At 37.5% G+C, this 14,804-nt stretch overlaps 1 protein-coding gene across 1 annotated transcript; it reads left to right on the forward strand.

The window, feature by feature from the left end:
• Window positions 1-377: 377 nt before the first annotated feature.
• CMTR2 (cap methyltransferase 2) lies at window positions 378-7,150 on the forward strand. The gene is made up of 2 exons (XM_008575219.1): window positions 378-415; window positions 3,650-7,150. Exon 2 carries the CDS (start codon window positions 3,669-3,671, stop codon window positions 5,970-5,972), a length of 2,304 nt encoding a protein of 767 aa, XP_008573441.1. The 5' UTR covers window positions 378-415; window positions 3,650-3,668; the 3' UTR covers window positions 5,973-7,150.
• Window positions 7,151-14,804: the final 7,654 nt, after the last annotated feature.

Below are 14,804 nucleotides of genomic sequence, written 5' to 3' on the forward strand. Positions count from 1 at the left end.
CCGGGGGCGGAGACAGGCTCTTCCTTTCTCCAGCATAGAGCAGAGAAGCAAAATCTCGCAAGTGGAGGCCTAGCGCGGGGAGCGTCTGCGGCGTGCGCAACGTTGGCGCACGTGACGCCAGCCCAGCCTAGAGGGCGCGTGCGCAGTTTGGCTGGCAGGGCCCTCGGGCCGCCGTCGTTCGGCGTTTGGCGGGGGCGCGGCCTGGTGGTGGACTTAGGCTCCCGGTGCCGCGGGGGCGGGTCCAGGCCGCCTTCCGGGCTTTCCAGTGCGCCACCTCCTCTGTGGCTGGGGGCGCCGCGGACAAAAGCGGTAACCACCCCGGGAGCGGAAGTGGAGAATGGCCCCCGTCCAGTAAGGAGAGCGAGTGAAGCGCAGCCTCTCTAGACCGCAGGGGCGCAGGTGGGCGTGAGCGAAGGTAATCCAGGCCCGGTTACGAGCCCGGGTCCTCCTCTGACTTTGCAGCGGGTGAGACGGGCTGGGACTGAGTTTCCTCCAGGTCATGGGCCAGGCCGCTCAAATGGGGCTTGGAACTTGCCTCCACTAGATGAAATAAAATCTGGGGGTCCTTGGCTGAAAGTAAGCGCTGGATACACACGAGCTGTTATTTTCACAGTTGCTGGGAGGAGGAGTTGGCGAAAACACTTCTAAAACTCCTTTGTACGTGCTAATTGGAGAGGTAGCAACTGTTGGTGAGAACTTGTGGGTTTCGTGTCAGCTCATGAATTTTACAGGTATTACCTTCGTGGCTTACTGGAGTCTGCAATATAAGAATGGTAATACTGACCCACCTAGCAGAATTATGATGCCACAAAGCTCTATGGAGTGCTTAATGAAAAGGACAGAGGATCACGTATGGGAACATTTTTCCATACACTAAACCACATGCTGTTTTTTAAAGTCATGCACTGAAGTGCTACAGTTAAGTTGAAAGACATTATTGTGACTCAAATTCATGATCAGAGAAGCACCTTTTGTGCTAAGTGTGATATCCTTTCATTTATTCAGTAAATATTGAGTGCTAATTGTGTCCTAAGCACTATTCTAACCTCTTGGGATGATATATGAGTAAACAAAACAAAGATTCTTGCCCTTTGGAGCTTATGTTCTAGTTTGGGGAAGATAGACAATAAACAGTAAATACAAATGAGTAAATTATAGGTTAGAACGGTATGAGTGCCATGGAGAAAGAAACAGATACAGCAGGATAAGGGACATTGGGAATGCAAGATGCAGTTTTAAATAAGCATGTCAGAGTAGGCTTCACTGAGAGAATTGCATTTGAGCAAATATTGGAAGGAGGCGAGGAAATTAGCTGTGCTGACATCTGGAGGAAGAGCATTTTAGGCAGAGGGACCCACCAGTGCAAATACTTTTAGCTTGGACTGTGCCTGGTATCTTCAGTGAACAGCAGGAAGGCCTGTGTGGCTGGAGCAGAATGAGTAAGGGGAGTAGTAATAAAATTAAGTGGCGCCACAGCTAAAGTATAGTTTGAAAAAACAGTGGAGTGTTTGAATCACTTTAGTTGTCCTCATGTGAAGGTAATTACGTATTAGCTTCGATAAGATTTCACAGCTTAACTAGAACCACTAATTAGTATGTGAGTTTACTAAGACTTTTTCCAAAATAGAATATAGTTGAGATCTAAACATAGTTGTAGTTTCCAGTAAGCACAGTGTGAATTAAGAGAGAGGAGCTTGTCGCAATAGACTTTTATTTGCCCTTATCTAGGATTTTATTAAATATGGAAATGGCTCCTTTTTGCTTTCCTTCAGAAATGTGTCTAAATATAGCTTCTACCAATAAAAAAAAAATCTATGGTAAGAAAAAGATGATGGATAATCGTGATTATTAACTTGTTAATAACTTCTGTTTACGTGTAATTTGTAAATACACTGTGGCAAACAGAAATGACTAAGAGGATACCTGTCATTTCAATGAGCTTGCAAACTGGTAGATTTGTGAATAATTTAAACATAAAACTTAAAAAGATGAAAAAAGTTTGTTTTTTTAAAGAACAATTCAAAGTAAATGCTAATAGAATGAAGTCATCTAGATATCATTGTATTGGGCCGGCCCATGGCTCACTCGGGAGAGTGCGGTGCTGATAACACCAAGGCCCCGGGTTCGGATCCCATATAGGGATGGCCGGTTGCTCACTGGCTGAGCGTGGTGCTGACAACACCAAGTCAAGGGTTAAGATCCCCTTACAGGTCATCTTTAAAAAAAAAAAAAAATAGATATCATTGTATTTATTCTGGCAGTAGCTCACCTTTATTTCCCATTTTATCCCCAAACATCTGCTTTTGGTGGGATGGTGATTTAGTTATCAATTTTTTCACATTTAACAAATACAGATTTTTTTATTTTTAGAAAACTGGTTGTAGAATCCATTGTGTATGCTAAGTAAGTGCACAATTCATGAACTAATGCATGTATTGATTAACATTGTACTAACAGGTCCTATGTAATTCTCATTGCTCTATCTGCTGGAATTTAGAACTTTTCCAAAACTATGCCTTTAAGCGATGCTTCTTTCTCTTATATCCTTTTTCCTCTCCAGGAGACAGATGTTTTTGGTTTCTTAAGTAGAGTTAGAACACTGACTGTAGAGTGACAGTGTGTAATTTGTATATTCGACAAGTATATTTCTTCGGTGTAAAATTGTGCTATCAAAGGGTGTTAAGAAGTTTCAGTGGCAAGTAGAAATAATGATATTTTATAGTGTTAGTGTGGCGCTATCCTACTGGCCACATGAGAGGCAAGAATCTGTAGTTGGAGACATGCCAGGGTGAACTATTGGTCAGTTTCAGCATTAAGCAGAAGGACACTAATCTTTTGAGTACTGCATAGTTTACAGGCAGTATGATCAGTGTTAGTTGGTGGCCTCTATTGGGTGATTGGTACCACCAAAGTGCATGTCTTAGTGAAATCTGGACAGAGGATGTATTCAGCAATCCTAGTAGGTGGGTAAGTGGCTGGTGGCAGGACCAATACTGGGTTCAGGTATAAGATCCTCTTCTGGGAAAGAGGTGAGAAACTAAAAAAACCTAAAAGTCACTTATTAGAGCTTGATCAAAGGTCATGTCCAGGAATGAATCTCTTAAGTATATGTGTGAGGCCGTGTGGGTGGTGTCACAGTCATAGATAGAGGAGGTCTTTGGTTACTGTGGTAATAAGAGCTGCCATTCACTGATGAATATTCTTGGTATATGCTTCTTATATCCTGGTGTCTTTTATTCTCTTCTTTAAAAAAGCATATGTCAATTTTTTAAATAAGAAAATTCCACTGGCCTGGCCGGTTATTCAGTTGGTTAGAGCACAGCCTTATAACACTAAGGTCACTAGTTCAGGTCCCCATACGGGCCAGCTGCCAACAACAACAACAAAAGAAAATCCCAGAGGTGTAAAGCAATTTGCCCAAGTCCACTTATTAAGCTGTAAGTAGCAGACCTGGTATTTGAACCCAGGTCTTTTGAATATCAAAGCCTGTACTCTTTCTTTATTCCAGATTGCCTCATTATGTAACAGTGTGCTGACATTAGTCTTCCCACTTTATGGGGTCTGTCACTAGAGCGATCAGATTTGCTGCTGATGAGATTTTACTCACTAATAAATTTGATTCATTTGATTATGTGTTTTCTCTCCCTAGATTCTAATTTGATTCGAAAATGAGTAAGTGCAGAAAGCCACCAGTTCAGCAGATAGCAAGTCCTGAGACATTCAGCCCAGATGTTCTTGCTGATATTTCTGAACTCTTTGCCAAGAATTTTTCTTATGGCAAGCCACTTAATAATGAGTGGCAGTTACCAGATCCCAGTGAGATTTTCACTTGTGACCACACAGAATTTAATACATTTCTTGATTTGAAGAATTCCCTAAATGAAGTAAAAAACCTACTGAGTGATAAGAAACTGGATGAGTGGCATGAGCACACCGCTTTCACTAATAAAGCAGGAAAAATAATTTCTCATGTGAAAAAATCTGTGAATGCTGAACTTTGTACTCAAGCATGGTGTAAGTTCCATGAGATTTTGTGTAGCTTTCCCCTTATTCCACAGGAAGCTTTTCGGAGTGGAAAACTGAATTCTCTACACCTTTGTGAAGCTCCTGGAGCTTTTATAGCTAGTCTCAACCACTACTTAAAATCCCATCAGTTCCCTTTTGATTGGAGTTGGGTAGCTAATACTCTGAATCCATACCATGAAGCAAATGACAGTCTTATGATGATTATGGATGACCGGCTTATTGCAAATACCTTGCATTGGTGGTACTTTGGTCCAGATAACACTGGTGATATCATGACCCTGAAATATCTGATTGGACTTCGGAATTTCATAAGCAGCATGGCAACTGTTCACTTGATCACTGCAGATGGAAGTTTTGATTGCCAAGGAAACCCAGGTGAACAAGAAGCTTTAGTCTCCTCTTTGCATTACTGTGAAGTTGTCACTGCTCTGACCACTCTTGGAAATGGTGGCTCTTTTGTTCTGAAGATGTTTACTTTGTTTGAACATTGTTCTATAAACTTGATGTACTTGCTAAACTGTTCCTTTGACCAAGTCCATGTTTTCAAACCTGCTACTAGCAAGGCAGGAAACTCAGAAGTCTATGTGGTATGTCTCCGCTATAAGGGAAGAGAGGCTATCCATCCTCTGTTATCTAAGATGGTGCTGAATTTTGGGCCTGAAGTAACCAAGAAAGCTCTCTTTCCTCATCATGTGATTCCCGAATCTTTTCTTAAAAGACATGAAGAATGTTGTGCGTTCTTTCATAGATATCAGCTAGAGACTATTTCTGGGAACATTCGTCTGTTTGAGTGCATAGGAAAAGAGGAACAAGCAAAGCTGAATAATTTAAGGGATTGTGCTGTGCAATATTTCATGCAGAAATTTCAACTGAAGCCTCTTTCCAGAAATAATTGGCTAGTAAAAAAGTCTAATATTGGTTGTAGTACAAATACAAAGTGGTTTGGACAGAGGAACAAATATTTTAAAACCTATAATGAAAGGAAGATGCTGGAAACCCTTTCATGGAAGGACAAAGTAGCCAAAGGATACTTTAATAGTTGGGCTGAAGAACATTTTGTATATCATCCTGGGCAAAGTTCTCTTTTAGAAGGGACAGCCTCCAATCTCGAGTGTTGCTTAGGGCATATTTTAGAGGGAAAGAAACTGCCAAAGGTAAAGTGTTCTCCTTTCTGCAATGGTGAAATTTTAGAGACTCTTAATGAAGCAATTGAAAAATCATTAGGAGGAGGTTTGATTTTGGATTCCAAGTTTAGGCCAAAACAGCAATATGATTGTTCTTGTCACATTTTTTCTGAAGAATTGATATTTTCTGAGTTGTTTAGCCTTACCAAGTGCCTTCGGGATGAGCAGGTTGTAGAACCCAGCAATCAAATAAAGTGCCTGCTTGTGGGTTTGCCAACTCTGCGTGATATCAAAATGCATATACCATTAGAAGTTCAACTCCTGGAATCAGCTGAACTCACAGCTTTCAGCTGTTCATTGCTTCATGATGGAGACCCAACTTACCAGCAGTTATTTTTGGACTGCCTTCTACATTCATTGCAACAGCTTCATACAGGAGATGTTATGATCTTGCCTGTACTTTCTTGTTTCACAAGATTTATGGCTGGTTTGATCTTTGTACTCCACAGTTGTTTTAGATTCATCACGTTTTCTTGTCCCATGTCCTCCAAGCCCCTTAGGACATGTGCAGTCCTGCTTTGTGTTGGTTATCAGGACATTCCAAATCCAGTTTTCCAGTATCTGCAGAATGTGAATGAATTGTTGAGTACTTTGCTTAACTCTGATGCACCCCGGCAGGTTTTACAATTTGTGCCAATGGAGGTGCTCCTTAAGGGGGCACTACTTGATTTTTTGTGGGATTTGAATGCTGCCATTGCTAAAAGGCATTTGCATCTGATTATTCAAGGGGAGAGAGACGTCATTAGCAGCCTTCAATTATGAAATCGTACTTGTTCTTCCTGAGATTCAACTTTATGACTTCTTACAGTTTCCAATGCTATTGCATTCCTTCGCTGTTAATTTAAAACCTTTTATTTGGAGGATAGGCCAACTTTTGTATCATTCAGAGTCTCATTAATTTTGGATAACCATCAGCTAGTTCTGATCTCTAAGATATGTATACCCTTAGGCACAGAGTGGTGGAATCCATGCAGTGATAGATAGCATTCAACCTTAAACATGAGATGTGTGTATGTGCTTGGGGTGGACACAGCCCTGCATGCATATGCAGTTCAGTTGGTCTTATCTGCTTAAGAGTTTTACCTGTGTGCCTTCATTCAGATTAGATAAAGAGTTGATAAAAGTCATTGGTGAAAGGAGGTGAGTCACTCCTCAGCAACACTGATTTCCTTTTACACTTAATGTGTCAGTTATGGATTTCAGGGAACTCATCCTGCCAGATTCTTGGTATGTGCCATTCATTGCCTTTAGGCTATTGACCCAATTTTCTTTTATGGTTCAAATGAAACTAGGAATATTTGAGTAACCACAACCATCTGACAAAAAGTTAATAGGACAGCTTCAAACCAAAGATCATGTTTAAGACAAAAATTGTATGTTGTGTCTGTTACACTCCTGTATCATGAAAAACTTCATTTAGCAATAGTGTAATAATTTTTAACTTCCAGGAAATTGTGAATAAAAATATTTTTCAAAATTTTAAGATAGTGTCTATAGGCTCATATTGGGGACATATGAATGTGATGAACATACTGAATACTGAAGAAAAATTTAACACTTTCAGAATGATGATTTAGCATTTAAAATTTTTTAATTTTAAATAATTTCTTTTTTCAGTGTGAAAGTAGCACTTTACCAAACAGTTAGCCATGAGATGGTTACTTTATCAGTTACATTTTATTTCTTTTGAATTATATGTGTTTGATAGTGTAGTGAGCTTTCCTGGCAAACTGTATTAAGCAGTTCTTCATTACCTTGAAGTTCCACAGAGTGGAGAATATTTTAATTCTCATGTGTGTTTAAGGCATTTTTGTTAGCTTTATGAAAAATAGATGTATTCTTTGATGTATTTTGTTGATAAATATTAATCTGAAAAATTTTCATGTTCTTTGCTATTTTGAGTTCCATTACAGATTCATGAATAAAGTCATTAGCAGTGAGATTTTGTGTTCATCATTTTTAAAGGGAATCATGGGGGAAGTTAAAAATATAACTTGGAAACAGACTTTTTTTAAAGGAAGACTTGAATGGGAGTTAATATTCCTTCATTTCCTATGATTTGTATTCATTAAAATTTAGTTCTTAATATTGTAATATTTATGGATGATCTACTTCAGGAAAGAAATTGAGTACTCAAGGGGCATGGAGAGGTGAGGGTGTGGAGGCCTGGAGGTAGATTTTTTAAAGAAATCTGATTTTCTACTGTTGACTTTGTAGAAACAGTCTCAGTTGTATGATGATAGGAGTGTGATAAAAAATTGGTTGCCAGGAGAGAAAAATCACTCTTGGAAAACCATTTTGCACTTAATAGTCTTTATGCCTTGCTAGGTTGGTTCAATATTATATTGCAGTTTATTTTTACTTATTTTAACCATTTGATTAGAATGGGGTTGAAAGCCTTGGTCCAGATTCTGATATTAAAACTTTCTTTTAATCCTTTCAAATAAGTACTGATTGCTTAGTTTTTTTTTTTTTTTTTTTTAAACACTAATCTGTGTTGGAATATGTGACACCGGACTATGGTAGGATATATTTAGGTTTTTTAACACAGCGTTTGGAATCAGTTGCTGCCCATCTGATTCACTGGATCAGATTGCTTCAGAGGTGAGATATAACTTGAGGAAGGTTTTAATTGAACTGGATATAGATGACATGTACCGTGATTTAAAGGAATTTCTCCTTAAGAGAAAGGGGAGGAAAAATGCTACCCAAAAAATGAATAAAAAGTAAAAGTAGGGGAGAACAGTAAAATGTGAGAGATGGTATACATCATTTATCAAGGTAGTTAACTTTTTAAAAAAATATTAGGCAAGTAAGTACATAATTATATTGGGACATGGTTAGACATCATTAGAAGAGTGGCACAGCACCAAAGGTGGGGATTGAATGACAGCCATTAATAAAGTAAAAACCTTGGCTGAATTTCTTACAGGTGAATTATCTCTAATGTTGCATTTTGATGTGTATGCATATTGAAAGCAATACTATAAGATTAAGACTGTTAGAATTATATTTACATATGAAATAATTATTTTGGGAACTGCAGCTGCTTTTCAAAAGTAGAATAATAAACATGTATTTTTCCAAGTGATGAATTAAGTAGATGGAACCAGAACTTCATAAGTTACAGGTCTTCTAAAGGAAATGTAAACTGTAAAAACCCACAATTAATAAACAATCACATGTTATTCCATCATTTTGTATTTATATCCATCAAGAGAATATATTCTAACTGGTTAACCAGAAGTTTCGAAGTAGGTCTCCATTGGAAGAACAGAAAAGGGGATAACTCTTTTTCCCTGGTGAGGATGCAGAGAAAAGGGAACCCTTATTCACTGTTGGTGGGAATGTGAATTAGTACAACCATTATGGAAAACAGTAGGGAAGTTCTTCAAAAAACTAACAATACAGCTACTATATGATCCAGCAGTCCCACTGCTGGGTATTATCCAAAGGAAAAGAAATTATTGTACCAAAGAGATATTTGCACCCTCATGTTAATTGCAGCACTACTCATAATAGCCAGGGTATGGAATCAACCTCGGTGTCCATCGACAGATGAATGGCTAAAGAAAATATGGTATATATACACAATGGAATACTACTCAGGAATGAAAGAATGAAATCTTGCCATTTACAGCAACATGGAGCCTGGAAGGCATGTTAATTGAAATGTCAGACACAGGAAGACATACTGTTCTTTAAAAATTTTTTTTCCATAGGTCTTGAGATTTTTAATTTAATTGTGATGCTTTTTGAAAAGCCTTAGCAGCCAGAAAATACTTCACAAATGCGTTTCCTAAAAACTTCCGTGAGAAAGATGTCTTACAAATTCAATTTCTTCAATATTTTTTCCATGAGAAAAAAGTTGTATTTTAGTGGGAGTTTTTGGTGTAATGTTATTTAAATGTTTAAATACATTCTGAAAGAAATTTAAAATCCAAATTTGTGGACTTTATTTCCATCTCTAAAATGGCTTTTTGTTCAAAGAGATTTGTGTTAAATTTTCTACTCCAGATTTTGGAATGGAATTAAAAAAGCAAGGTTAAAATATTAGAAGAAATTAAAGAAAATGTTTATGCTTTTGTTACTTATCTTTGGTGAGAATATCAGATCTTTTATTTCAAGATGAGATTATTATTTGAATAGTTTTTTTTTAATTAGTTACAGTGCTGTGATATGGGTATATGAAATCAGTTAATCCCTCACATTTTTGGAAGTGAAAAATGATTATAAACCAAACATCTTATTTTCGATCTTTAAATACTCTGTTCATTGGGCCGGCCCGTGGCTCACTCGGGAGAGTGCGGTGCTGATAACACCAAGGCCCTGGGTTCGGATCCCATATAGGGATGGCCGGTTCGCTCACTGGCTGAGCGTGGTGCTGACAACACCAAGTCAAGGGTTAAGATCCCCTTACCGGTCATCTTTAAAAAAAAAAAAAATACTCTGTTCATTGACTTTAAAAATGTAACATTGATATTTTATTTAGTGTATTTTTGCTTTCTAAGATGAAAGAAAAATAGGACATTTTTAGTTTCAATTTTTTTTTTTTTTTTTTTTTAAAAGATGACCGGTAAGGGGATCTTAACCCTTGATTTGGTGTTGTCAGCACCACGCTCAGCCAGTGAGCGAACCGGCCATCCCTATATGGGATCCGAACCCGGAGCCTTGGTGTTATCAGCACCGCACTCTCCCGAGTGAGCCACCGGGCCGGCCCTAGTTTCAATTTTTAAAATCATTTTAAAGAACAAATGGTTACCATTTTCATAAAAACAATACATGCTTGTAAAGATTTTAAGCAAAGCATAAAGGTTTTCTGTTAATGTTCTAAAGATATGGAGATTAACGTATGCTGATAAAATTAGACCTTAGTTAAGTTTCCTTCATAATCTGTTTAATGCGATGTGAACTATATGTAGACTTAATGTAAAATCCTCTATTAAAATGATGACAATTATATGTAGATGGTACAGATATGCAAGACCTGTCCGAAATTTGTTTACTACATGGCTAATATTGGAAAGAGAGGCTCTATTATTTTTTTTTACTGAATAAAACTTTTCCTGCTGGTCTTTGGAGCAGAACTAAGTATAAAAAATTTCAATATTGAAATGAAACATGAATATTTCATATTTTCAACTTCAGTATTGAATATGACATATAGGGTATTTTATATTTGGATGGTAACCATTTTTTAGGGTTGGCTTAATGGGCCAAGTACAAGTAAACTAAAAGCTTGATACTACATATAGTAACTCAGAGTATGTAGGTATGTTCTAGGACATGTAATTAAAGCAAGCCTCAATAAATGTATAATGAGTTGCTTATTTTGAGTTTCTAATTAATGCATTTTTTGTTTATATAAATAAAATTAAGGTTTTTTTGTTTGTTTGTTTCCCCATTCTCTTGTTATTAAGTCCCTTTAAAATTTGCTTTTTCGGGCCGGCCCGGTGGCGCACTCAGTAGAGTGCGGCGCTTGGGAGTGCGGCGGCGCTCCCGCCGAGGGTTCGGATCCCATATAGAGACCGGTCTGCTCACTGGTTGAGTGCGGTGTGGGCGTGACACTGAGGGTTGTGATCCCGTTGCCGGTCACGAAAAAAGACAAAAAGGAAAAAAAAAATTTGCTTTTTCTTGTTGGTCAATACAGAAATGAAAGTAACTTATCTTTGGATAAGAACAAGTTCATACTGGAATGACTTAGAAGGAAGTGAAGCATTTTTATGACCACATATGCCAGCTGTTCTTTATTAGTGAAAAGATTTAGAAATTATCTGACACTAAGCATAGGTTAGCATTTAATTTCACTCAACTGAAAATTTTATTTGAAAGTCCAATCTGCTTGTGTTCACATATAGATTCATATATAGGTTGTCTACTCATTTATAAATTGTACTCATTGTAATATTTCTCTAATTTTCTTGAGATCTTGATCTTTGTGTCTTTCCAGGATGTCTTAATACATCGATGAGGTGTAATCATTCTGTGTTCTTTTATACCAGGTGCAGCAGCATCAGTTTAGCCTGTTATGGGACATTTAATATTATTTATTTTTTAATATTGCAGCCATATTTTTGACTTATGGCTTAAATTTGATTTTTGTGATTTAAGGAAAACATTTGTGAAGATTGTTCTTTTTCTCTGAACTATTTATTATTTTGAAAAGATATTTTTATTAAAAAGACTACAGATCTTTGTGGATAAACTTACACAGTACAGTTGGCTCACCACATCTGTAGATTCAACCAACCATACATTGAAAATATTCCAAAAAAATTGCGTCTGTACTGAACATACACAGTTTTTTTTAAACAATACAGTATAACAACTATTTACATAGTGTTTACATTGTGTTAGGTATTATAAGTAATAAAGATAATTTAAAGAATATGGGACGATATATGTGGGTTATATGTAAATACTGCCTACTCCAAATACTTTAGCATCTGCAGATTTTGGTATCCGCAGAAGGTCCTGGAACCAATCCCCTATGAATACAGAGAGATGGCTAATTTATGTTTCTGCATCTTTTTGCTATTTAAGATTGTTCTTCAATACCAAATAATTTTACTGGGCAAGACAGACGTGCTTTTACTGTCTGTACTTTTGAGAGTTTCAATTCTGTTTCCAGTGAATCCCAGGACTGAAAAATAAATCTGTATACTAACTAGCTGAGAAAAATTCAAGTAAGAAGTTTTATTTATTTACTTACTTACCGATGGAGTTTGGATGTGTTGTCCCCTCCAAAACTCATGTGGAAATTTGATCTCCAATGTGGCAGTGTTGGAAAGTGATTGAGTCATAGGGGCGGATCCCTCATGAATGGATTAATGCTCTCCCTGGGGGAGGGGGGTAGTGAGTGAGTTCTCACTCTATTAGTTCCCGTGAGAGCTGATTGTTTAAAGGACCTGGCACCTCCTCTCTCTCTCTGTGTCTTGCTTCCTCTCACTATGTGATCTGCTTGTACCTGCTGGCTGCCTGTCACTTTTCCACCATGAGTAGAAACAGCTTGAAGCTCATGCCAGATGCAACTGTCCCAGAATCGTAAGGCAAATAAACCTCTCTTCTTTATAAATTACCCAGTATCAGGTATTTCTGTTATAGCAACACAAAACAGACTAAAACACTTACCATATAAAGAATATTTCACAGGGCATAATTTGGCAGTTGGCTGGTACTGGAATACAAACACTTGACCCTAGTGTTACAAGGTGGCACTCTAAACAACTGAGCTAACCAGACCACCGTAGCTGATAAAATTCAAAGCAAGCATAAGTATTTCTTAGTGGGTTTCTTCTTTTTATTAGGATAAACATTATTCCTGCAACTATCTGATAACTCCAGTAATGTTAATCTCTTCCTGGGGCTATTGCACTTAGGGCTTGAGTTATTCAATTTGAGCATTTCTTTAGGTGATCTTACATTGTTCTTTTTTCATTTTTGCATTTTTTTCTTTGACAGGATTGTAAATCATCAGGTACATGATATATACTTATTTTGTATGTCATATCATCAGTACATTTGTCTACAGAATGCTATTTGATTTTGTTTTTCATTATAGAAAACTTTCAAATATACAAAAAGTTAAAATGATGTAACAAACCTCCGCATACCATCAACAGAGTGAAAAGACAACCTACAGAGTGGGAGAAAATTTTTGCTAACTATGCATCTGACAAGGGACTAATATCCAGAATATGCATAGAACTCAAGCAATTATACAGTAAAAAAAAATAAATGAACCAATTAAAAAATGGGCGAAGGAGCTGAATAGACATTTTTCAAAGGAAGACATACAAATCGCCAGCAGATACCTGAAAAATGCTCAACATCACAAGTCATCAGGGAAATGCAAATTAAAACCACATTGAGATTTAGCACTTCACTCCAGTTAGACTGGCTATAACCAAAAAGATGGTGAATAGCAAATGCTGGCGAGGGTGTGGAGAGAAGGGAACAGTACCGCACTGTTGATGGGACTGTAAATTAGTACAACCACTTTGGAAAACAATTTGGAGGTTTCTCAAACAACTACAGGTAGATCTTCCATATAATCCAGCAATCCCTCTTCTGGGTATATATCCAGAGAAATGGAAATCATCATGTCAAAGAGATACCTGCATTCCTATGTTTATTGCAGCTCTGTTTACAATAGCCAAGATATGGAACCAACCTAAATGTCCATTAATAGATGAGTGGATAAGGAAACTGTGGTATATATACACTATGGAATACTACTCTGCCATAAAAAAGAATGAAATACTCCCATTTGCAACAACATGGATGAACCTGGAAAAACTTATGTTGAGTGAAACAAGCAAAGCACAAAGGGATAAATACTGCATGTGCTCACTCATATGTGGGAGCTAAGAGAGAGAAAGGAAGGCATGAAAGGAAAAGACCACAGTAGTGCCATGACCCAACAGAGGGAGGGAACCGGAAGGCAGGAAAGAAAGACCACAGTAGTGCTGTGATCCAACAGATGGAGGGAACATTCCTACGGCTACAAATTGCAGTTGAGGGGAGAGAGGGAAGGGGAGGGAGATTGGGGGATAATTGGGAGGGGACAAAGGGTACAAAAGTAATTTCTGGTAATAGATATGCCCCCAGTATGAATCTGGCCCCCACATCCTGGGAAGGAGGCGGGACAATCAGCTTTGTATCTCATGAATATTCATAATAAAAAATTAAAATGATGTAAGAAACCTCCATATACCCTCACCCAGGTTTCATAACTATCAGCATTTTGCCGAACTTATTTTATTCTCCTACACTTTTTTCCCTTGGTGTACTGTATTTTAAACTTGTGAGATACATAGCTATGTATCTCTAACAAATACGTTATCACACCTAACTCACTGTTACCCAATACCCAGTCTGTGTTCAAATTTTAATTTGTTTCAAAAATGCCTTTTTTACAGTTGGTTTGTTCAAATAAGGATCCAAATAAGGTTTACATGCTGCATTTACTTAATATGTCTGTGAAATCTCTTAATCGACCGAGTCCCTCTCCCCACCCCCAACCCCAACATTTTCTTTTCTGTGCCATTTCAGCTGCTGAAGATCTGGTGATTTACCCTGTAGGCTTTTCCACATTCTGGATTTCACTGATTATTTACTTGTGATTACTTTTTAATTGTATCTCTATGCCACAGATTTTCTATAAATTGGTAGAGCTAGAGGATTGATTACTTTTGGCAAGAATACATCATAAGTGGTTGTGTGTTTTTATCGCTTCACAAAGCACAAAATGGTTAGCTGCTCCTTCTCAGTGACATGAAGGTACATCAGAGTTCAGATGTCGTCAGCCTGATCCATCAGTTACTGAGTTTTCTATCCACCTTTCACTTCATATGTCTAATATCTAGTGAATATTGATACTAGCTCTAATTATTAGGAGTTGCAAAGTAGTGTTTTTCTAACCATATTTTTTCCATATATAACTGGACTTTTATGAAGATGTACTTGAAGATATCAACTATTTATTTTTTCCTGAAATAGTTTGTTCAGGAAAAGCTGGACGAATGCTTTGCTTTTTTTTTTAAACCCTTTATCAACTTTCAGAAAAATAGGTTGTGTCTTAGCAACCTTGAA

Source organism: Galeopterus variegatus, unplaced genomic scaffold, assembly GCF_000696425.1.
Source record: "Galeopterus variegatus unplaced genomic scaffold, G_variegatus-3.0.2 Scaffold1157, whole genome shotgun sequence".
NCBI lineage: Eukaryota > Metazoa > Chordata > Mammalia > Dermoptera > Cynocephalidae > Galeopterus > Galeopterus variegatus.

Bases quoted from the DNA above. Each gene is read 5' to 3' on its own strand.
- CMTR2 (XM_008575219.1), top strand. From the start codon at position 3,669: ATGAGTAAGTGCAGAAAGCCACCAGTTCAGCAGATAGCAAGTCCTGAG.